Source organism: Oryza brachyantha, chromosome 2, assembly GCF_000231095.2.
Source record: "Oryza brachyantha chromosome 2, ObraRS2, whole genome shotgun sequence".
In the NCBI taxonomy this organism is placed as follows: domain Eukaryota; kingdom Viridiplantae; phylum Streptophyta; class Magnoliopsida; order Poales; family Poaceae; genus Oryza; species Oryza brachyantha.
In genome coordinates this window covers 22,790,905-22,816,681 of record NC_023164.2, presented here as the reverse complement: position 1 = coordinate 22,816,681, position 25,777 = coordinate 22,790,905, and the positions used below count along the sequence as shown (strand labels likewise).

Below are 25,777 nucleotides of genomic sequence, written 5' to 3'. Positions count from 1 at the left end.
TTGTCAATGAAGGCACCCCCCTTGCGATTCCGAATTATCAGAGCTCATTAATTTAATTTGCTTCCCTCCGTTTCCTAAAGTATCTTCGATTTTATTAAATGGATCATGGCGGTAGATTATTGGCGATGAAATCACAAGACTTCGAGTTCAACTTTGGGATCGCTTTCGAAGCCAATCTGGCTCGCAAGTGCGCGAGATTTTGTTCTCCTAAGCAAATATACAGCTCGACTCGACGCCCCCCCGCGGCCGGCGCTCTAGGCTGGTCTCACATGCACAGCGCTCCGGCGCTTTAAAAGTACACAAGGTAGGTGACAGATCACGCTGATGCTGCCACGGGAATGCAAATTTGAGCAAGTTTAATAGTAGCTGTAATCTTATATTATAGTCAACATAGATTGGCTATAAAATTGACTATAATTTTTATCTCCTATCTCTTTCTCTTACCTTTGTATTTAATGTATTTTTATTAGAGTTGGTGTATAGCTGGCTCTTGCATAAGAGCCAACCCCACTCTTTTTTCATTACCTCTTTCCTCCACATCAGCTTATAGTTAACTTATAGTCTACTATTATACTTTACTATTATACTTGCTCTAATGCGATTCCAAGTCCCCTCTAAACAAAGGAATTAATGTCTGTACAACATGCTCGAACGAAACTCGGCAAGAATCCTGCACTGCCTGACTGATTGTTCTGGTAATATCATGTGGTTCATGGATGGATGTATCCGGGTCAACCAAACTGTGACAGCATGTGGATGCGTCCAGCTCAAAATTCAGGTTCCTTCATCAGATAGAGGCATCTAGGGTGCATTGCAATCCAGGGAAAAAGGTTAAATTGCAACAGGAAACATATGCAGGGCAAACAGAAGTTCTCAGCAGGATCTGCATGAAGTCATGGATCGATGGACCCCCCCTCTCGAGATCATTTTTCTCCCAGTGTTTTTTTTTTTTACTGTCTGAATGTTCAGGAATCACGAGTTGTCTGCACTCGCGCCCACTTGGAGTCCTTTGTCCAGAGAAGAAAACAGTGCGGTGTGTACCACTGGCTGGATAGGATCGGAACCGCTTCCCAATTCCAAGGGCACGTGAACTCGCCAAATCTATGTTTATACTTTCATGACGTATTCACGTACTGACGTACACCGTACCATTACTCTGCAGTAACAAATACATAGTGTGTCAGTGTTACAGTTTCAAAGAACAAACATGTTCTTTTTCGTTTTATTTGTAAAAACATACTACTGCTATACTATACATGATCTTGAACCATCCCTGACCCTTTCTTATACAGGGGAGCGGGCCGTGGGCTGTGATGTGGATGGGCCTTCCATGGGCCGGTAGATTGCGGCGTGGATGGGCCTTCCATAGGTCCAGAAGCACCTCTGCTAGCCGGGCACGGCGCCGGGAGGCTAGGAATAATCCCACCTCGGGGAGTCGTGGGGAGCGCGGGCGAGAGAAGGCTACAAATAGGAGCGGGATGGTAAGAGGTAGATTTAAAAAGGGTCGGTTGGCTATGTATGCCACATCCATCCATAGCTGATGGGTGCCGTATGGCTATCAAGACATATGGCCGGCATAATTTGTGGAAATCGATAGGGTTGGCTCGCCACGGCCGACCCTCCGTTCTCAAACTGCATTTTGTTATTCGTTCGAGCATATCAGTGACATCGTCATAGCAGTAATATGAAGTTTACCTGGGTCACAATGTTAGTATGCTTTTATGATTAAGTTTGGCAGTGATTTTGTTTTGATTTGTCACAAGTTAACTTTTGATAAGTTCATATAAAAATTGTACTAAAACATTGAATTAACTTAATCAAATAATGTACTAACATCAATTACTTTAAATGGTGGTACTATTATCTTATCTTTCTATAAATCTGTCAGAGGTTTAACTTACATCAAATGGCGTTACTATTATCTTTCTTTAAACTTGGTTTAACTTAAAAAATATAGCTTCAATTCATCAATTCATCTATAGTCAATTTAATAACCAATTCATACAACAACGTACAAAACATATATTATCATGTCCTACCTGTGTCGCTCGCTGTAGCTAGCTATAAGAGCAAGTTCAATAGTATAGTCATCTACTAGCTTCGATTCATCTTAGTCAATAGCTAATTTATATAATAGTTAACTACAAAACATTAGTACATGATCCCACATATTATACACACACGGTGTCTTAGATTTCGTGTGCAGCTGAATACAAATTAGTAGCCCACCTCTTTTCTCTTTCTCCTCTTATATTTTTAAAGTATGGTTATAGCTAGCTTATAACATGCTATTATACCTGCTATAAATATGTATCATGTCTCACCTGTCGCTGTAGCTACCTATAATTATGTAACTCACTTCCTTTCTTTTTTATCTCTTATCTTATTAAAATATGTTTATAGCTAGCTTATTGTCAGTGCTTGAGGCAATGAACATCGACCTAAGATCCAGTGCACCACTATCAGGACCTCTTAATGATGGGTTCACCTTCACTCCACAATGAACATGTACAACACATGAGCCTCTTAAAGACGGGTTCACCAATGTTCATTGCAACGAGCATGTGCAATACTAGATGACTGTAAATGGCTACACGAAGGAATATTTTATTTTACGTGAGAACTCATTTTTGGGGTAAATTTAGTGCAACAGACTCTGAAGTACTACATTCGCGTAAGAAAACACCCTAGATGACTCCAGAAAATGGAAGACAACATAGCCCTCTAAATCTTGGACAATAAAAATGCAAGGAGGAAAAACGGCATTGCTTGAGTGGGGGAAAACGAATGGATCGATGTAACCATCTAATATACAATGGCTAGACTTGTGCAGTAAGCTGTGTGCTAGCCCCTTCGTTGTCATTATAAGCATCATGTGCAGAGCTGGGAAGCACACGGTATCATATTGATCACCAGCTCTGCAAGCTACTGCTGTGCACTTTCTGCCTTGCCTGCTGCTTTTTCCTTGTCATCATCATCACTCTCCAAAACCTGCAAAAGCAAGATGTGCTGTCAGCACAAACCAAACAGCTGAGAAGATTTGTGCTGGTCATGAACACTAGCATTATATAGTATATGGTAGAATAACAGCACCACGCATTGGCAGGATAATGAGAACTTCCCATTTACAATTTACTGCTTTCCAATAATATATGCCCACATACCAGGCTACATTCTAACAAAATATGCACCATCTTACATATTCTTCCTATCCCAAAATAAACCAATTCCTAGAGTTCAAAGTGTCAACCAATTCCTATCTTCTAATCTATCCTCGTTCCACGAATAGAGAAGTTTTATCCATTTAATACCCCTTAGAATATCACATTCATATTAATGAGGCACTGTAGTCTTTTTACTCCACTATATTTCAAGGGTTTATTCTGGGATGGAGTATGCAGCAAAACAATATATTTCAAGGGAGAAGAGAGCTTACTGAGGTGGCATCTATCTTATCGAAGTCATCATCTAACCCACCATCATCACCATCTAGAAGTAAGCACATGAATTACAAGTCATATGAAAGAACTGAAGAACCAGGACACAAGCCAATTGATGGATCAAGTGCCGGAAAACGAATAGCATACCAGGACCCTCATCATCACTGCCGAGATCTCCTAGAAGAAAAACATCCAGATCATGCTCTGGATTTGTTGAAGTTGAAGTCTTGCTCTGAGCCTTCATGTCTTTATGCTCTGCAGTTGTAGCTTGTGTGGTCTCTGATACCTCCTTTTTGGCCTCCCTTTCTTCCTCCTCTGCTTTCACTTTGAGCTCCTCAAAATATTTGTTCTCATAGCTGTTTTGATTACATTAGAGTCTGTAAGGTAGCAGTTACACTGTACACGAGAACTAAATAAAAACTCACTATTGAAAAATAGCTAGCATTCTGGTGCTTCCAAAGCAACTGTTATATAGCTACAAACAATCCCGTCAGATAATTAAAGATTTAAGTATTAAATCGAAGATTGAGATCGACACTGCCACTTGCTAATTTTTCATCATAAAGACAAAAAAAATCAACTGTCACTAGTTAATTATTACAATCAGTTATCATTAAAGTAACAGAATGGTAATCTCATAAATTGAAAGCATCACAACTAGATAAAAACAAATTAAGATTCTGAATTCCTTGGATGAGTGTACAACTGCCAAGAATAAACAACAAACAATATACCGAAGTTGTATGAAATATAACATTTTGTTAGGATATCTATCATGAACATTGAACAATGAATCTGTCCGGGTTATATATGATGTGTAAAACAATCAAGGTGAGTTTGGTTCTTCTGAAGAAATATTAGGAGTCAAATAAAAGAGGCCGCCTCCATGATTACAGCATGGGCTAAGAGGAAAGAAAACTTACAGGGATGTGTAGTTGTTTACTAGCAAGAAATAAATTCTCCAGAATTTACGCTCTTTCATGTATCGTGGACACAACTCATATCTGAACTTTGAAATTTCCTGGAAAGCAGGCAACACTAATTAATAGTTTGTGACAGACTACAAAATTAGACACTCATATAACATCATACCAATGGAAGCTTGGATTAATGATTTAGTAGCCCACATTAGTGCATGCACTTAATCGTGAAAACAGAGTTAAAAACAGGATCATTATCCTCCTGAAGTAGGCAGGATAAACAACGCAAACAGATTTGACATAATGCACACGTCAGCTCACTGATTATATAGTTAGGTCAGTATCTACTGTCTTTAGTTCAGCATTTATAGCAAATAGTACACAGCACTTACCAGCACTTTGCTAATTAACAGTCAAATCATGGCAAAATGTTGAGTAAATTTCATAAAACTACATATAGTTTAATCAAACTATCACAGAACTACAAATTTAAGAGTGTATATCACAAAACTACAGATTTAACACCATTTTTTTCATAAAACTACATATTTAAAACATTTTATCACAAAACTACAGATTTAACATCAATTTTATCACAGAACTATAACTTTTGTAACTTAAAAAAGACAATGGTGGAACTCTAAAAAATGTAGTTTTATGGTTGCGTTCGAACCCGGATGTTGCAAAAGCTAATTAGCAGCACGGAAAACGATAAACATAATTAGCGCATGATTAATTAAGTATTACTTATTAAAAATTTGAAAAATGGAGTTATTTGATCTTTTAGAACAATTTCTATATAGAAAATTTTTGCACAAAATGCATCATTTAGTAGTTTGAAATGCGTGCTAACGGAAAACGATGAGCAGTTTATCTTAACATGCCCAATCGAACGCTGCCTATAGCTTCATCACTAAATCTATGGTTCAATACAAGACCATAAATCTGTAGCTTCCTAAGAAATTTGGTGTTAAATCTGTAGTTTTATGACACAACCTAAAATCTATAGTTTTGCAATAATTTGGTCAAAGTACCTGTAGTTTTGTGAAATTTACTCCAAAATGTTTACTACAGGAGGATCGTTACCTCCTAAAGTAGACAAGATAAACAAGAAGGCAATCTGATGAAACTAACGCCACATAAATCCAGGAGCGGAGCTAGAATAAAATATAGAGGGGTGCCACTCATTTTCTTTTCAGTGCTTATAATTGAGTTCAGATTGTTACGGGTGCCTAAGTTTAGATTGAGGGTGGTATCTATATGGTGAAAATAGATAAACTTTAGCTAAAAATATTTTTAGACTGGGTTCCTGGGAAACCCTCCGCCCCTGCATAAATCAGCTAATCAGTCAAGTTAGGTCAGTATCTATTTGTCTACTTAGTTAGCATTTATAGCAAATAGTACACAGCACTTTGCTAATTAACAGTCAAATCACAGCAATACAGGATTATGTTTACTGCAATAATTTTAAACAGCACAGTATTACCACATACCGTACAGCACTATGCTTGTCTGTAAGCTACAATTCTAGGAAACTTCTAAACACTCAATAGTTGGCATATCAACAGTAGGTGTCACATTCAAGTTCAAACATCGATATTTGAAGGACAGCTTATCTACAGAAGCCATCTTCACAGCTTGACATTTTAGTATTGGGCTGGTGAGTATATCCAGCCATCTACCTTTGCATGACAGAAAGAAATGAGAAATCCCAACCAAATTTATCTCAATGACCTCTTCTCTGATACAAAAGGATGGAATATCATGCCCAAATACAATGTTTGTAGATGTTTCCCAGATATCAGTAAGTCAGCATTCACATAATTCAAAACACTATAATAACAGTGAATGCACAAGGATATGTTTACTCTAAACTTTCCAAACAAATTATAAGCTCCGCATTCTGTACATTTTAGTGATCTCAATAGAGGCATCTAATTAGATTGGTAAACCCTTCAAAACAATGTATACAGTGTGTTTGTTCATACATGAGTTCATAACTGATCCGTCAATTGTGCCACAAAACCCCATGCCACGGACACACATGAATCAAGTAATCACCGACGAAATGGTTAACTGAGACAAACCTTAACGGCTGAGAGGACGAGAGTGGCGTGCCTGGCCTGCCACTCATTCAGATCCTGACGCACGTTCGAGACCGTGGGCACATCCGACATCTCCGGCTCATCTGCGGGACCAAAAATCCGGTCAGACAATCCAAGCTCCACGGTTTCCCTAAACCCAACCATGCGAGCACCGCACCTTGCAAGGGGAAGTCGCGGAAGGTGCTTATGGTCATGCCCTTGACGAACTCGCGGAGGTCTTCAGTGATGCCGTAGCGCTCGAGCTCCGCCTCGTCGGGCTCCGGCGCGACGGCGGAGGGGATGGGCGGGATCGCGGGGATGGACGGGATGGAGGGGACTGGGAGGTCCGTGGAGAGGCGCTTGATCTGGCCAGCGAGTAGGTCAGCCTGCTTGGTGGCCTCCGCGGCGATCTCCCGCGACTTGGTCGCGGTCTCCGAGAAGATCTCCTTGGACTTCTTCGCCGTCTCCGACACCAGCGCCGACGAGCGCTTGGCCGCCTCCGCCGACAGCTCCTGCGACCGCTTCGCCGCCTCCCCGGCGAAGGCCCGGGCCCGCTCCCAGAGATCCATCGGCGGCGCTCGGAAATCTCTCGAAGGTCGAGGCCCCGCCGCTGTCCCCTTCACAGCACCGCCGTTGCCTCGTCGTCTTCGGCCTTCGTCGTTCGTGAAGTGGATTTTGGGTGCGTGGGCTTGCTTGCGATTTGTGGAAAATTGCAAGACAAAGAAAGGGGTTTCTCTCTCCAAATCCCCTTGTTTAGAATCTTAATCCTCAGTTTAATTCCTCAATCACGTCCTCCAACTACGCAAACGCAACGTGCGTCGTGCGCGCTTAGTCTTGACCCGTAGATTCTGAACCAAGGGACGTGATTGACTTCGTTACACCTTGCAGATTGGGCCTCGATCTCGACTCGACCTATCACTTTACCATTCACATATGGGCTGGCCCATCCTCTCATCTCTGGATCGGGCTCCCACCAGTGTCCAGAAACTATTCGGCCCATGAATCTAGAAGAGCGGAATTCCTGGCCCAATTATGGCCTGACCAAAACACGGGCCTATGATAAGGCCCATCATGGGCATCAGTTGAAGGCTACCACCAGCCGTGTCACTCCAGCCCGCCATATCTGCTAGGTCACCGAAGACGATAAGGTCGGGCACAGATTTTGTCTGGACTGACCAGCACAGCCACAGGAACCAACAACATCCCCCACGAATTGCGGTTCAGGATGTGCAAAGACAGTAGCAGGACACGCACACACACACACAGTTTGGGGAATCATCCAACAGGACGACGGACAAACAGGTCAACACGAAGAAGAAATCAGCGCCCCCCGGCCTTGTTCTCTTCTGCGTGCCGAGACTGTTAACCGCGCGCAACCGTACTGCGCGTTCCATTCCATCGCATGAATGATCCCGATTCCTCATGCTAAGTGCTGGTTGGTTTCAGTCATCTTTCTTGGAGTCATCGGCTAGATTAGATAGCTAGCTTAGCTAGTCACCTGACGAGTCCTCCCGTGCTGTCCTGATCGTCCGCTAGCTCACAAAAGTTTCACTCACGCATGGACTGGAGGAGCAGTACTGTTCCAGATGGCAACATGGGGAGGGGGCAGGGATCCTAAGGATCTCTAGGCTTACGAGAAAAGCAGCACCTAACTCCGATTAGGGTCGTAAGCAGTCATGTTGGCAACTTTGTCCTCATTCCTGCCTTCCCTTTGACGCTAGCTATGTCTCATGGCGTAGCCCCTATGCACGCGCGCGGTGGAGAGGAGACGTGGAATCACTACGGGTACTGGGGCAGGAGGGTGATGAGACCAGCCGTGACAAACAAATCCCTTGGCGGCAGGGATGTGCCAATCTGGTGGCTTGCAGCTGCGAGATTCGGTATACTTCACCTTGCAATCCAATCCGGTCTACAGGTCACTGGCAAGTCATTGCCCTGTGGCTAAGGGCATGATAATTGAGCTCACTACGCATGCATTAGAACAAGTTCAATAGTATAGCGAACGAGGGGCTCTAAATTATCTGTAACTAATTTAATAGTCAATTCATATAATAGCTATCTTTAAATATACACCACACAATTAATATATGATCTCACATGTCATACACACATGTATCTTAAAGTTCAGCTACTCTTCTCTCATCTCTTTTATTTTCTTAAAAATATAAAATCAGGTACAATAGCAGATTATAAGCTAACTATAAACATATTTTAAGAAGATAAGAGAGGAAAGAGAAGAGCACCATAGCTACAGATTTATATCCAACTCGAAGACACAATGTGTCTATGACAGGTGAAACAAGATAGTATATGTTCTGTAGGTAAATATTGTATGAATTGGTTATTAGATTAATAATAGATGATTTAAAGCTAATAGTTGGCTATACTATTGAACTTTGCTCTGAATCCAGCTAGCGAAGTAGCTAGTGCAAACTCATTTTCAAGACACAACTAATCAGATCAGTTCGGCAAACGAATGGATAAAACATGTACGGAAAATTATACTGCTGGTATGTAGCATGGCATGTACGTACGTACGTACGAAGGTACCACCAAACGATCAGCAGCTGCGGCAACCGTGGGGCTAGCGAGGACCATAAGGGGACCTTTCATGGGTGCCCAAGAGCTAAGCTACAGCTAGCGAGATCGAAGCAGAGACGACGGCCGTATGCATCATATCGCCAAGCAATGAATTCCAAAAGGCCCTCGTCTCCCTTATCTCTATCTCTCCTCGCTACATATCCCAATCGAAGATTGGGACCTCTCCGAGGCTGATGCAGTGAGCCCGGAGACCAGTGGCATGCCTGAGCACATGGACACCCGCGTTGGCCGGTCACAGGCAAGTGTATACTATCGTGCCCTCTGTCCTAGCTAGCTCCAGCACTGGCCCCAATCAGCATGGACATGCGAGATTACGTCGTGTTAAGGCAGCGTTGCAGGGACATGCAGTTGCAGGGACTCGATCTGCATGCACATCGAGTTACGTCGTGTTAAGGCAGCGTTTGATTCAGCTTATTAGAGCAGGTACAATAGTAGACTCTAAGCCAGCTGTAAACATATTTTAAAAAGATAAGAGATGAGAGAGAATAGCAGCGGGCTATAAATTTATAGTCAGCTACATCACGGACTCTAAGATACATGTATGTATGATATTTGAGACCAGTATTAATTGTGTAGTACTCCCTTTGTCCCTAAATGTTTGACGCCGTTGACTTTTTTATATACGTTTGACCATTCGTCTTATTCAAAAAAATTACAAAATATGTAAAACTATATATATGCATAAAAGTATACTTAACAATTAATAAAATAATATAAAAATAATTAATAATTATATAATTATTTTAATAAGACGAATGGTTAAACGTGTATAAAAAAGTTAAGGACGTCAAACATCTAGGGACGGAGGTAGTATATGTTTATAAATAACTATTGTATGAATTGGCTACTAAGTTGGCTATAGATATTTTTGGAGCTAACAGTTAGCTATACTCTAGCCTGAGATAGTATCATCTTGTTTCATTGACCACATTTACTTAGTTTTCAAATGGTATGTGTTTTGTAAATACCTTTTATATAGAAGTTTTCGTAATCAAATAAAGTTTGTGATAGTTTATACTTAATTTAATTTTATGTGTTGTCCAAGAGCTTAGCCTAATAAGTTAAATCAAGGGTAATTAATTCAAATATGATTACTGTTGGGAGCTCGCCATTCTATGAAGCAATTGGTGAGAATATAACATGAGAACTTTTACAGTATAGTGTAAATACACTACCAGTATAAACAATGGTATGTTTCAAATTTGTCACAAAATAAAAATGTCATTTTAGTAATTTCATGGTTTAGCTTCGCTTCAATTCAATTCTTAAAATAATCTGACTTGAAGTTGACTAATGTAAAATCAATCCACGGGGAGAGATGACAACACGTGTGGTGCGGCGGCAACACTCCTACCACAGTACCACTACCCTATATGATCTTAATTTATGAAAATACCTTCAAGGAAATAAGGAATAATAGAAAAGGACAAATTTTCCGTTCCAGATTTTATAGTACAAAATAATTAAGTAGAAAATCAAACCGAAATATATATTTTTTTGATTTCGTGGTAAATTCCAAACATGTCCTCGTTTACACTAGTACTAGTATATACTGCTAATATATTATATTGTACCGTAAAAGTTCTCAATAAATTTACTTTGTAGATTTTACTATTGCATATTCTCTAAATTTGGATAAGTATATGGACCGTTAAGGTGAGCTAAAAATTACTCCCTCTTTTTATTTCGTAATGTAAGTCTTTCTAAATTCATTATATGTATTTATCAATCAAATTAATTTATGTAAAATCAGAAAGACTTATCATATTAAACGGGGGTAGTATTAAAGAAGTTGCAGCCATCGAAAGCTGTTATAAGCACGCAGCTTAGAGCGACCAATTACACATGAAGAGTAGGAGACTACACGATCGAGAGAGCAAATGATAATACACTCTCAAGGGCATCCGATTCGTGGTGCCTTCGGAAACCAAGCATTAAGCCGAGCCAACAATAGAAGTTTGTTAGGCTTGACAGCTAGGGAAGCACATGGGCACGCAATACTGCCGTCGTGCATTCGGTTACTGTTGCATATAGCCAGCTATGCATGCTTCTCCCCGCTCGTGCAGGCTTTGATCAACCTTAATTAGTTATCTCTATCCTTGTACACTATTGATTATGAAATGGTATGGCTGATGTTGAGCGTGTGCACGCAGTCGAACGGTTACAATCTAACAAAATATACTTACTCAATCCCTAAATATTTAGTGCTGTTCCCTAAATATTTAGTGTCATTGATTTTTTTTATATATGTTTGAATATTCATCTTATTCAAAAAATTGACATGATTATTAATTATTTTTATATCGTTTTATTTATTATTAAATATACTTATATATATAACATTATATATTTTTAAAAAATTAAATAAAATAAACAGTCAAATATGTGTCAAAAATTCAAATATTTAGAAAAGGGAAGTATAACACAAAACCTATTATAGGTCAACAATAAAAGTTCATCTCTACAACATACCCTACGACCGAAACAATAGGTACTTGACATTTCATTGATAATGATAAAATCTACAGCTTACCCAAAGCAGGTATACACAGTTATCCATCGATTGACTCCCTCTGTTTTGTATATCAGTGATATGTCCGTATATTGCAATATGATGTGATGGATGACGGTCTGGTTTACGAAGTATAGTCTTTTATTATTGGTTTTCTTTGATGGGTCTTGGGTATGTCATGTTTCTGTTGGCATGGGCTTTTTAGGAAGGGTGATTTTTACATGGAGGCAAGCACAACGGTTGGGGTAAGGGGAAACAACTCTGTGTCTAGGTCATACCTAACGCACCATCATGGACAATGCTCTTCAATCTCCACCTCGTAGGAGAGGTCCCATGGCAGCCAAGCCCAGGGTCTTGCAAAGCCGCATGTGATTTGTAGAGATTATCAACCCAATCTTTTCGATTATGTTTATATTTATGGGCTAAATTTTGAGATTTTTTAATGTAGTTTATTTTTTAGATTTGGGCTCTCTGATCGCTGAAAAGAAAATATAAAAGTTTTATTTATAAATTATTTTTAGCTTTCAAATATATCGTTTGCCTTTTTCCCTCACTTGGCTTAAAGGCAAGGTGAAAGGACCATTTTACCCTTGGGTCCAACAAAACTAAGATAAAAATGCACCATTGTTGCATAAACACCCGGTCACCTTTTATTTACTATTGTGGATCTTCACCAAATGCAAACACACACAGACTTTCTCACATTCCTACGGCTATGAGAAAGGCAATAGTTAACTAGTACTTAAGCGTTTCTCCAATTTATACGGTAGCACTAAAATTTCCTCACAACCAGACTATGCTCCAACATTCGCACCATGAAGAGTTTCGAGGAGCTTAAGCTCCAGCAAGCAATGACTATGAACAACCTTCCTTTGTACAATGATAGCATCTTCCTTTTCTTATGGCAATAAGTAACGATGAAAGTTGTGTGTAGATTAGTAATGTATTAAATATATTTATTAGCCTATCTTGATCACCTTAATGCGGAATAGAGACGATGAAATAGCCATTTTGAGAGATGCCATTGGGTGTACGTGGCTGATTGGTTCTCATCTGTTTTTCCTATTGCTTTTGTAGTTGAAAAAACAGGTAGCTGCACATCTCGGGTTTTCTTCTATTTCTTGTACAAAATCGCACACCAAGTCACCAACTTGATATCAATGGTATGGTTGGCAATCTCTTGTGTGGTGGCGGCATCAACATTTTCCCTCTACAACTTCTGATTGGGTTTGGTTGCATGAGAGAAGCATGATATTGTGAGAGAGATTGTCACCTCTCCTCATCTCCTCATCCTTTTAATCTAGCACTATGGGAGATCAAGGGTATGGGCACCATTAATCAAGCACATGTTTTTGGAAGGTGATCACGGTTTAACACAAGGGCCTAACGGGTCGAAGTGGTAGCATGATCTTATCTTGGTCTCGACGCCGACAGATCAGCCAACACTCTAGGCCTAAGGGACCTATGTCTCGAGCTTAATCTTGGAAAAAGAGACCGTCAAATTTAGTTATAGACCAATTTTAATTGAATATTTGAAAGCAATAACATCCAAGTATCATAAATATTTAGTCATTTATGAGAGCTTGGTTACGATACTCTTTGTTGGCACCAGAAATAATCTATATCATATTTATTTTTAATCCAATGAACCAAATCTATTTATACTAGCATATTAACCGCCTATAGTAAAATATTTTTTATTGATAGTACAAATATTAATCAATGGTTGAGATTTTCTTCAACCAACAGTCATTATAGTAGTACAAAGTCTAACTGTTCCAGGAAATATTCGGAGGACCCAACAACTAAAATGTTTGATTTTTTTTAACGTTTAACCATTCTTCTTATTTAAAAATTTAGTATAAATATAAAAATGACAAGTCGTGCTTAAAATTATTTTGATAATAAAGTAAGTCACAAGCAAAATAAATAATATTTTCATAATTTTTTAAATAAGACAAATAATTAAATATTATAAACAGAAAGATCAAAATCTTTATATTATGAAAGGGAGGGAGAGATCGTATGATCTCGTCGAGAAACCGAACCATGATCGGAGATGACGGCCGGGGGGCACCAGTGCCGGACGTGGCGTCGCTTTCGGCTGTATATTATGTATCCACAACCATCCGTCACTACTGGAGGATCACCGAAAGCAACGGTTGAGGCCTTGGGCGATCCCTGCAGAAGCGCACAGCCCTCCGTCCGTCTGTCACGCTGTCTTGTCTGGCTCGCCGGCTAGTCGCATCTACACTTGCTCTAACATGTGCACTTGCTCCTTCACACTAGCTAGTTGTTAACTCGTCAGTTCATTGCTGCATAATCTCTCTGTCATTTAACCATGCATGAGCATGCTACTTATGTACTCTTATGTGCTTACTAATAGCAGATTCGATCGGCATGACAGCAAGTAACGATTCTGCCCGTCTTTGTTCATAGAGCTTTTTTTTTACTATTTTTAAAAAGTATATTAAGATACTATAATTTTATGCTAAAATTTGTTGGTTCCTCAAACTCTCTCATGTCTCTCATGGATGGTAAAAAAATCCCTTATTTGTAAGCAGATTCAACGGTTCTTCACGTGCACGCTTTTCGAATTGCTAAATATTTGTTTTTTTAAAAAAAGTTGATTTTAAAAATCACATCAATCTATTTTTAAAAATTTTACAGCTATTAATTAATTAATTATATACTAATATATTGGTATGTTTTTCTCGCCGGATAGTTAACCAACGGTGACTCGGTCAGCGGCCACACATAGCTACTATCTTTTTACAAATGGGTGAAGCTATATTAAGGTACTTTTTGGAGGGGCTAATCAACAAGTCTCTTTACTTTAGTCCCTTTTAGCCCCTAAAATATCAAACATGAGAGACTAATAGAGACTAAAACTACCTAGATCATAAGTCCTTGAAAATGGTGCTAAAAGAGACTAAAAACATATACCACACATACTCCACTACTCTAAGTCTATAACTATGTGTGTGTTTGTGTATTATTGAATATGTCATTTAGTGAGATTTTAATCTCTTTTAGCTCCTCCAAACAAACATAGTAATACTAAAAAGAACTTATGGTTTAGCTCTATAACTAATTTTTAAGTCCTAGTAAGTAGGGAACAAACCGCCCCTAACCTTGTTAGGCACGGTGTGTTACGCTGCACTGGCTCTTCGAGTGGCCACATCGATCGGCCATACGCGTCGCCGGCCAGTCACCAGTTCATCACCTCACCTAACAGTCATTTATAACCTCAGTGTGTCCTAGCTCTAGATGGACAGGTTGCTTAAGCATCACTCGAGATCGATCGATCGATTGATCGAGCACGATGGATGTGTTGACAAGTACCCGGTGGAGCTGTTTGACCTAACAAATTTAACAGTAAGTATGAAGTACTACTGTACTACTCCCTTTAATTTTTTTTGACGTCGTTGACATTTTAATTTACGTTTGACCATTTGTCTTATTTAAAAAAAGTTTCTCCAAATATACAAAATTATAAATCACACTTAAAGTTTTAGTAATAAATTAAATCATAATAAAATAGCCAATAATTATAGACGAATGGTCAAACGTAGATCAAAAAGTTAACGACGTTAAAAAAAAGTCGGTGGGAGTACAAGCCATCGACCCAGAGCTAGCTGATATGGTCTTGAGCTCGATAATTTTTTTTTCAGAGAGAAAAACCGTTGCAACTGTCAGTCGAACATGGAAAAATGGGAGACTCCCACTGATCCGTGAACGATCTTGAAATTAGATATTAACTATGGTATAGTCCTCCATCCTAATAGAAGCAAATTAGTTACAAGGAGAAATGTTAAACATCCCTTCTTAAATAGAGTATTTTTTCTATCCTTAAGAAGATACCACTGTTTTATATATACAATTTAGGCACCAACAAATACTAAATTTTACATATAAAATAGTGGTACCTCACGATACCTTCTTAAGAATGGTAAAATTGCTCTCTTAAAATAAGGCTATGGGTATGAAGTGATTTGAATATGATGTCATTTATGGGACTACTAGTTTTCTACAAATATATTATTTACGAGATATATTTGAATTCTATAAATACATTTATCATGGAACATAAGGACCATATTACAAGTTTTCTTAATTTAAATATTATTTTTAAATTCATATAAGTGTGAATTAATATAGGCACACACAAAACATACACGTGAAGCAATTGATGAATTTAAATAGGGATCGAAACAAAATATTTTTATAGTATAAAATTGATGGAGTACTTAGCCTAATTAACGTATCAAGATATCACGTAAATGGTATTGAACACGTACGTACGTAGAATTAAAGGCGACCGAGACATGTCGACAACCGGCACGTGCCGTCGTGATTCGTGCTCCTTGCACCGGCCTGGCTACTCCCAGAGCTGTACTGTACATGTGTTAATTTACACCAAAATGGATCGAGCAGGCCAACTGATCAATGTCAGTAGCTACCTAAACCGTAAGTACTGTACCAGTACAAGATAGAGATATCCCTATGGTTAGTTCCTTCGTTAATTGGCAATTACTATTGTCGTACAGTGATCAGCTAGCCCTAGCTGGCAACCAGACTAATAATCTCCTATCGGGCAAGGAGTACCGTATGTATCTACTCCTCCACCTTACCTTTTTAACTGACTCAATTTAAAAATTCGTCCTACTCAAAATTTATATAATTATTAAATATTTTATTATAATTTAACTTATTACTAACTTCTTAAAAATATTTTATGTATTTATATTTTTATAATTTTTTTAAATAAGACGATTTAATCAAATATACCTTAAAAACAACGATATCAATTAAAATAAAACGGAGGGCGTACTGGCGTATATATATCCACGATGCCCTGCATGATAATCCTGAGTTACTAGCATCGTATTCTCAAGCGTTTTCAAACCGTCGGTTGTCGGCACGTACGAATACGCGCGTGCGTACGTACATCTCTCTGCATGTGCATGCATGCTGGAGTAGAACAGTGGAATTGAAGTTTCTACACTGACAGCAAAATGACAAGGCGTGCACTGGGCCGGGGTCCCTCTTCCACACAGGATTAATGCATACAGTGACATTGCATGGGATGTCCAGCCTGCCATGGCAGGGTACCAGCACGTTATTCACGCACGTATACACGCAGCTCTGCCATCAGGTTGTCCGTGGCTACCTCCGTGGACAAATCTTGCACGTCAGGTGGGCCAATTACGTAGTATATAGTACGTTTTTATAAGGGGCATGCATGCATAGCCGCGCCGCATATATAGTACGCGTCACCCAGCCCCGGACGGCGAACAAACAGTGCGTTGCAGCGTCGTGGCGGGCGCGCCGGGGACGGCCGTGCGCGGCGCGTCTGACTCACGCAGGGATGCAGTGCTGCGATCAGGCGTGGCCACGTACCCGGCCGGCACGGGGCGGGGCCTCCCTCCCGGCCCGTCCGGGCAAGCGGCAAGCCGACGACGTCGTCGTACGCGCGCGCCGCGCGCTGTGGACAATGTCACGCTCGAGATCTTACCCCGAAAACGCGCACGCAAGCGGACGTGCGCGCGGGCACGGCCGGCCCTGGCCCGGGGGGTAGGACGACGCACGCAGCAGCAGCAGCAAGGTAGGCGGGAGAAAACGACCGCGCTTTCAAGGGAGCGACGCGACGCGACAGGGCCGGACGTGTGCGGCGGGTGGACAGCAAAACACGCAGCCTTTAGGCTTTAGCTCGCCCAAATCGCTACTACTAGAAGACATGGGCTGTACTGCAGTGGAACCCACCGCCTCCGCGGCCCCGGCTTTGCACAGTTGCACTGCCGCTGCTGTAATTAGCGACGTTAACACGTACGTACGCACGCCGATGTGAACAAGCTAGCCCATCCACCAGTGATTCCGGATCGACGAAAAAGTGAAACGCACGTTCGCCGCCGTGTCGTCGTGCGTTTTTCTGATGTGCCGCAATTACTATACCAGGCAAGATGTTCCTGTGCCGGAACGTCATCGCTCGCGGCCCTACGTACGTACGTGCCACTGTGCCGGCAGCTAGCTAGCGTCGATACCCTTCCAAGCTCCAGCAGCCGCGGCGAGCGCGACGTGCCCGATCGATGCAAACAACCCACCCGACCGATGTTGCCCTTACTTATTACCCACACTCTGGGTAGCAAACTAGATAAGCTTAACTGCGATCGGGCCGGGACGGGATCGATCGATGCAGGCTGCGACTGCGCGAGAGGGACGGAGAAGGGGCGTTGCACGGGCAGGTCGCGCGGGTCGCCGATGATGTGAGCGCGCGAGCCGTGGTCCTTGACTCCGCGTGACGTCCCCTGACCGCGACACGATCGGGCTGCTGGGCGACTATATCGTTCGCCCAATTAATAATAGATGGAAGTCATGGACACGGTCCGCTAGTTGCTGCACGCTGCCCTGTGCTGTGCACTCCATCTCGCCACAGCCCATGCCTTGGCGGTTTCTTCGATCTTCCCATTAGCCGGACGCTTCTTCCTATTCCTCTACCCTGCGAAATTCGATTCGCCAGCCGCCCAGCCGGGCGGCCTGCCTGTGCTCTATGGACGGCAATGACGGAGGCAGATGTATAGCTAGCTGCTGCCCTTCACCCTTGAATTTCTTCAACCGAATGTCAAAAACAAGAGAGTGTACGTCTATGTCCCGTCACGAATGAAGCACTGGTACCGCTGTAAGTCTGTAACTTATGTGAGCAAATTACAAAACTGGAGTACTGTATATGCAATCGTGATGCGATGGATGTGCGATAGTAATTTTCTGGTCAGATCAGATACGTTAGTTAAGAATGTTTTTGCCAGGATAGCGTGACAGGCAGCTAGCATTCCAAAACGGAAAACCAAATTGGTTGGTTCTACGTGACCATCTCGAAAGAAAGCCGAAAGCGTCGACGGAAACGAGAGGCGCAGGTTCACCCACGGCCCGCCCCACTTGCCTTGCCTCTTCCGGCCAACACATCCACCGATTGAACCAATAGATGCGAACTCTCATGGCGTTATCCTGCAAAGTCCAAGCTCTCTAACAACTAACAAAGCTTTCTCGAGTCTCGAATTATATTTGCACTGCGCACCATGATTAATTTCAAACTCTCTATGAACCAATGGCTACTACCGAGGCCGTGTTCGGCCAAACCAACAAGATATCTAACTCATCTTTTTTTTCACGCGCACGTTTCCCGAACTACTAAACGGTGTATTTTTTACGAAAATTTTCTATAGGAAACGAAAATTTTCTATAGAAAAGTTATTTAAAAAATCATATTAATCTATTTTATATTTTTTTAATAATTAATAATTAATTAATTATGTACTACTCTATTACTACGTTTTTCGTCGCATAGCTAACTCCTTTCCACTTCTATCGAACGGCGTCTGAGAAGAAGATTTTACATGGACATGATATGCAAGTTCAAGACGTCAAGGGGACAGGCGACACTGTTGCTGAGCAGAATGATCTGAGCACATAGTTGTACACGGCCATCGTACCATGCATATGCGGGTACATTTACTCGTACAGGGTAATGAACAGTGCCGTGCGAGGGCATTTCGGTCAGGTCATTGTCAGGGGTAGTCTCGTAATTTAGTAGCTGGAGTTATAGATATTTTAACCCGGTCGTGTTGTGTGATGCAGAGGCGGAGCTGAGCGGGTGGAGATAGCGGGTGGAGCTGAGCTGAGCGCGGAGCTCGATCTCGCCGCGCTGAGCTCGTTGACACGGTAGCGTGCACACACCAGAGCTAGAGAGATGATCGAGTGAGCGCGTAGAGGCGGTGTTGATTCTAGATTGTTCTAGAACCACACAAGCAGGCTAGCTCGATCGCCTCATGCAGGAGTTCCAGTCCATCCCGGGGCTCGCCGGGCGGCTGTTCGGCGGGGCAGCGGCGGCTGACCTCCGGCGAGCGCAGGCGCAGCAGGGCCCGGCTTCGAGGTGCGGCGGGATACCGTCACCGGAGGCAGTGAAGTGCCCGCGGTGCGAGTCGACCAACACCAAGTTCTGTTACTACAACAACTACAACCTGTCGCAGCCGCGCCACTTCTGCAAGAGCTGCCGCCGGTACTGGACCAAGGGCGGCGTCCTCCGCAACGTCCCCGTCGGCGGCGGCTGCCGCAAGTCCAAGCGAAGCAGCAGCTCGTCTTCTGCTCCCTCGGCCCCGTCGACGCCAACGGCAACTGACAACGCCAAGAACCAGCGGCGGGCCTCGGCGTCGTCCCCTCGATCCAGTAGCGGTGGCAGCGGCAACACGAGCCCCTCGGCCGCCGCCGCCGCCGCCAACGCGGCCACGACTCCGACGACTCCGGCCACGCCGTCGTCCAACACCATCTCCGTCATAAACCACGCGACGAACCCTTTCCCGACGGACGTGCCTCCTCCGGCGCCGATATTCGCCGACCAGGCAGCAGCGCTGGCGTCTCTGTTCGCCCCTCCTCCGCCGCCGCCTCTCCCGGTGTTCAGCTTCACAGCGCAGCCGAAGACCGAGGAGGGAATCGCCTCCGTTCTGCTCGCCGGACAGACGGACCCAGTAGCGCCCGCCGTCGCTGACATGACGCCGTTCACGTCTCTGGACTCGGGGATCTTCGAGCTCGGCGACGTGCCGCCGCCGGCGTACTGGAACGCCGGGAGCTGCTGGACGGACGTCCCGGACCCGACCGTCTACCTACCCTAGCTCAGCCGGTGTAGTTACTCATCGCGATCACCTTGATTAAGCTGTGGTTAAACGCTTCTTAAGGACGACCACTAGCTACTAGTATGTCTCTTTCTTACCACATCCATCTACTCTACTCTATTGTACTCCCTGTAAGGTTTTTTTTCCCCCCTCGTCTTCTCTGGCTTCACCTGCACTGCTGCTGCACAGGTGTGTGTAACTGTCCAAGAAAGCTAACATTTGTGTATCTACTGCATGCGTGAAATCTGAATTGAATCGAGCATTGTTGTAAACAGCTGATTGAGAATCGTTCGCATGTGTATTTTTCAGTATAATTTGAGTGTGCTGGAATGGTCAAAGGTAGAGCTGCTGAATCTTGTTGATTAATGGGCGGCACGTACCAGTTGGTTTGTTAAATTTGACTATGTGCTCGCCCGCCCGTGCCTTTCGCTCTCCGGGGAGTTTGTGTTGATGGAGATGGCACTGCTGGCTAGCTGGCTTAGCTTACGTACACTGCTCTCTCTGTGATAGCTGATGAACCTCTGCGTGTGTCGACCAAGCCTAAACATGGGCAAAGCGGCTCGCTTGTCAGGTTACCAGTGGCAGTATCTACTTGGAGATTAGAAACGGCAAGCAAAGTCGACTACACCACAGAGCACGAGCAGGATAGTCGGTATCGGAATACTGGTTAATTATAATCGTTATTTTGTCTGATAGTATCATATAGGATCGAGGCAGTGTGGGATTTAGCTAGCGAAATTAGTAGGGTCTGAATAAGTTAGATAGAACTTTAGCCCCTCTTCTATTGATCTTTGTTATAAAATTTTAGAGGGTAAACGTGAGGGCTTCAGTAGCTTTAACGGGGCTCGTCACCCCGTGTTAAATCCGCCCGGATCAAGGTAAATACATATACAATATGTTGCATGAATTGATGCCTGTGGTATCAATTTGCAAAAGCCCCGATCAATTTCAAGTGGACGTATTTATATTATTTTAAATCCGTTTTATTTTAAACAATACTTTTATTGAATCAAGGATCGGGATATTAAATATCTGATATGGTCATATGAAAGTGATTAATAAGGATAGAATACTATAAAAATTAGGATATTAAATGTGATCTATGTTTTTTTCTCGAATGCGTAAAAGAATTGCACGTTAATAAATTAGAAGATAAAAGTGTTGATACACGACGCATACTGCCAGACCGGCTTCCAGCAGGGAACCTCAAGGAAAACAACGCAGGGAAGAGAGCCCAAACACTACAAACTAATCTCCCACAAGAACACCCAAGAGAGAAAAACACACTTGTTACGGTACGCTAATCTAACAAGACGCCAAGGGGTGCTACCCCAGCGAAGGACCACAACAGACTCTTCGAACGGATGGCTTGGAGCACGTCTTGGAGGTGTCATTCCGGCTTGGTAAGATCGAAATATATACTACCATACGGACTTGATCGATACCGACAGCCTTCCCCCGAGTCTTTGCAGGATGACTCCGGGTAGAATTTGGAGACAGTGGTAATAGTGTCACAGTATTAACTCCGGGATTACGACATGGCCAGCAGGGCGCATCTACCGATTACTGTCAAGCTGGGGTCATATATCCAATTGGATTGCCGATCAAGTCATGGCACTGCACATTGTCACCGGCCTACGAAGTTGACAGGGATCTGAAACCAGCAGAGCGATAGCACTCCGATATTATTTTCTTGCCGGATGATTCTGCAAGCACTGAATGATGATCAGATCGGTTTTAGTTTTCTTTTTCTCTATTCGAATGACCTGGATGTAGCTACTAGATAATAATATCGATTCATCGACCAAACCTGCCGTGCTCGAACAGTTGGACCCTACCAAAGGGCCCAGCTCTTTGTCATTCTTGCACTCTCGCCGTCTCATGCCTTATCTCGCTACATCCCTACAGTATCATAGGTTGCATCAGAGATGAACCGATTTGTCAGATACATGTCTAAATAGTTGCTTCTCCGGTGTTCTCAACGATGATTAATAAAAAGAAAGTTGCAGCTAGCTAGAGTGATCAATTTACGCAAGTCCGGCCAGTTCGAAGGAACAAACTGAGAGCAGAACAATTCTAGCACGTACGAGACAAAAAGGACAAACCGGTGATGGAGCTAGCATGGGCGGATGCAAGGCCGGAGACGCTAGCCTCAGCTTCTGTAATGGCAGGGCAAGCAAGCGTGATCGATGCGAGAAGCGAGCAAACACGCAAGAGTACAAGTACGGCAGCGTAACGAACTGGCCCAAAGAGTGGTTCAGGATTGACTAATGCTAATCTCTCCTACTTGCAGCAATGATTAGCATTAGTAAACATTTTGGCCAGGACAAGGGGTCTCATGTGTTAGTTGTTATGGCGTACCAATATGGGCCAGAATGAACAGCAGATCGACCACGATAAAATTTACTGCTGCTCCATTAGTACTGTTAAGACTAATGCCTCACTGTACTTTTCTATTCCACACGTATTAATATATAATAAAAAATACTAACATTGTCAGGAATTATTTAAGGGCCGGCTCATGTGAGGATTAATTACTAGAAAATCACAAAAGCTCACCTTATAATAAATAAAAATTCCAGTGTTAGTTTTAGAAACTTATCGGATTTTTCCATACGTGTGAGTCCGGATATGGTAGGTGTATCGGATCTTTCCATACGTGTGAGTCCGAATATGGTAGGCGTATCGGATCTTTCAATGCATGACGAGTCTGGATATGGTAGGCGTACTAATCACATGTCCTATATATACCGAACCGCTACCTCTCCGCAAACACACGTGAAAACAATCTAGAGTTTGCCTTTTCCTATGTGCTGCGCCGCCACCGTCGTATACTTCATCCCTTTCGCCGGCGTGCACCGGCGATCGGGAGAGCAGGTCTCCAGAACTGTCGCCGCTGTGAAGTCTTGCACCGGGAGAGGACGAATAAGGTTTTTGGGAAGCTCGCTGTTCGTCCATGACGGCTCGTCTTCCTCGTCGATCAGTCACGGCTCGCCGTCGTCAATATCCTACGCCGTGAGTCGTCCGTACTGCGCTCAATCCTCCTTAGAACAACCTTCGATTCAGGTTAATTATGTTTAATCTAGTTTATCATCTGTTTAATCTATTCATGTATAGCTCTTTCGCATACATGTTTAGATTAGATCTGTTCATGTTGGTTGATCCATGTCTTGCCATGCTTTCGTTTTACAATGACATAATTTATTTATGTGATCGATTAAATCATTATGTGTTTATATTTTCAACAATTCGTCACATCTTTTCTTATGCTTATGTTTATAAGCCAAAATTAAATTTTTAATTTTATATTTGAATTTAATTTTAGATCTTTATTGTAATTTATTTTTCGGCCGTTGCTCTTAGATCGCTAACACATGTATTTATAAAAAAATAATCCATAAGTTATTTTTTTCATTTGCGAATATCTCATTGGAACAATCACCACTAAAGTACTCTTTATTTTTTAAAATCCTAATGTGCTTGTCCTCAGCACTTTCTCCCACTCCAACTACCCCTTATTTTTAAAATTTCAATACAATAATTAGTCAAAAATAAATAACTAATATAAAATGTTTTTGAGACTGAGCTAGTAAAAAACTGCTAATGGTACGCATCTCGCAGAAGCGAACTGTTAATGCAGGACCCACTGGGAGAGCCACAGGAGATGCATCTGAACAAAGGAGGAGCAGGGGAGCGACTGTGCAATCAGACTGTGCGCCATGGCCTACACGGTTGACGTCGTTGTCGGCGCCGGTCGCGGAGGACGTCGTCGGCCGGAGAAGAAATCTTTCTGATGACACCGCCGCTCCTCCTCACCCCACCTCTCCGGTCTCGGCTAGAGTAGACCAGGCTGGCCCAACTCCGGCGACCGTCCAACCAGAAAAAATCACATACCTGATCGAGAATTGACGTTAATTGATTTGCCCGTACGTATGAGATGATGAATATGTGAACCCGGTGTTCTTTCGGAAGAAGAGAGAAAATAGACTGGTTCCTTGTACTATTATCGAGAGAAGAAGTACAGATTTATTTTCCCCTAATTCTACCCCCACCGTCTCAAAAGATTTTATTTTTAGCTTTTGTTATTTGTTCCACAAAGACTTTATATATTAATTAATTATTGCATCGAAGTTTGATGAAATAGGAAACAATGTTTTGGTAATTGAAAAGTAGGGGATATATCATATATGTATTGTGGTTGTAAAAGAAATAGAGAGAGAGGGGCAAGTTAAAGGCCAATTTTAACTTACTTGAAAAATATTCTAGGTACTAAAAGTTAGACTTAAAATTTTGGTATCTCGAGATATTAATTAAAACTACCAAATTTTACACTAGAAAATATGATATCTGTTGGTGTTTTCTTAATGATAATAAAATTGCTCAAATTAATGCTCCCTCCATCACATTATAACTGACTTTCTAGCACATAGAAGCAAATTAGTTGCAACAAAAATAACTTAAATACCCATATTAAATAAGAATATTGTATGAAGTGAGATATACATATGGATAAAATAAATAAAGATTTAAATATGAGATGATTGATGTGACAATTAATACTTTACCAAGAAACTCTTTGTAAGTCAAATTTAAATTTTAGAAATACACATGTTACAAGACGGAGACTAATAAATTCTTTTGGAAGACACTCTTTCAAATTTAATTTTTTAGAAATACCAGTGTCCATAGTATAGGCTATAGCTCTGGTAACGTGTCCATTGTGTTGTATTGAAGGCACTCTGGTCACATGCTAGCTGCAGAGGAGAGTACACTCTGTAGAAAGGAATAGGAATTTTCCTGTGTACCGCTGGGAACAATGCTCCGGTGCAGATACGGTATTCCTCGCATTCTCGCAAGGAATTTTTATCGTGGCCACAGGAGCTGAGGTGACTCTGTGGCACCAGCACCAGTCGTCCCATTCACTCCGAAGCAGCAGGCAACGATTACAACAGTAGTACTACTACACAATACTCCGTACTGGCACTGTGCTGGTACTGGTAGTAAACAGGCGTGCTTCTGTTGCTGCAATTACTGCGGTCCAAGGTGATGGCAGAAGAAGCAGGACAGGCACAGCCATGGGCTATCGCCAGTCGCCACTGGTAGTTGCTCTGTAGCTGGCACTGTTCGGAAGTTACCTGTACTATGATCCCTGAATGGCTGATGAATGCCACTTCTCAAAGGCAGTAACAGCTGCTGTAATTGCGACTTGGCGAGTGAGAGTTCACCGGTTGGGCCCAGTAATAACTCAATCTGTGCCTGCTGTATCATCAGTGGTTCTCTGCAGTGCTACTATTTCACGACGTCCAACTGTGCGGATCAGTTGTTTTTATCGGCGACGATGGCTACGTATCGCTTGATGGAGTGCATTCATGCGAAATGGGCTTCCTCTCAGTTCTCGCTATCCTGAGTTCCTGACTGGCTTGTTAGAATTCTGCAAGGGCAAAAGAACTCTGTGTGAGCGTCCGTCCGGCAAATGCTTCTCGGGCCATTTGGACCAATGCAAGCTGCGAGCTCCTAGACGGCTAGACCCCAAAGAGGCCATTGGCAAATATCA

General features: G+C 42.4%; 2 protein-coding genes and 1 non-coding gene across 3 annotated transcripts; 2 read left to right on the top strand and 1 right to left on the bottom strand.

Annotated features, from left to right (window-relative positions):
• The first annotated feature begins 1,496 nt into the window (after positions 1-1,496).
• Positions 1,497-1,624, top strand: LOC121053721. The gene has a single exon (XR_005811265.1). It is a non-coding gene; the product is annotated as a U11 spliceosomal RNA (small nuclear RNA).
• Positions 1,625-2,745: 1,121 nt separating this feature from the next.
• Positions 2,746-7,199, bottom strand: LOC102705694. The gene is made up of 6 exons (XM_006647764.3): positions 6,623-7,199; positions 6,448-6,548; positions 4,364-4,461; positions 3,588-3,796; positions 3,437-3,489; positions 2,746-2,991 (listed from the first exon to the last, which is right to left on the bottom strand). Exons 1-6 carry the CDS (start codon positions 7,011-7,013, stop codon positions 2,926-2,928), a joined length of 918 nt encoding a protein of 305 aa, XP_006647827.1. The 5' UTR covers positions 7,014-7,199; the 3' UTR covers positions 2,746-2,925.
• An 11,998-nt stretch (positions 7,200-19,197) lies between these two features.
• LOC102705407 (dof zinc finger protein 4) lies at positions 19,198-20,498 on the top strand. The gene has a single exon (XM_006647763.3). The coding sequence runs from the start codon at positions 19,384-19,386 to the stop codon at positions 20,221-20,223; it is 840 nt and encodes a 279-aa protein (XP_006647826.1). The 5' UTR covers positions 19,198-19,383; the 3' UTR covers positions 20,224-20,498.
• Positions 20,499-25,777: the final 5,279 nt, after the last annotated feature.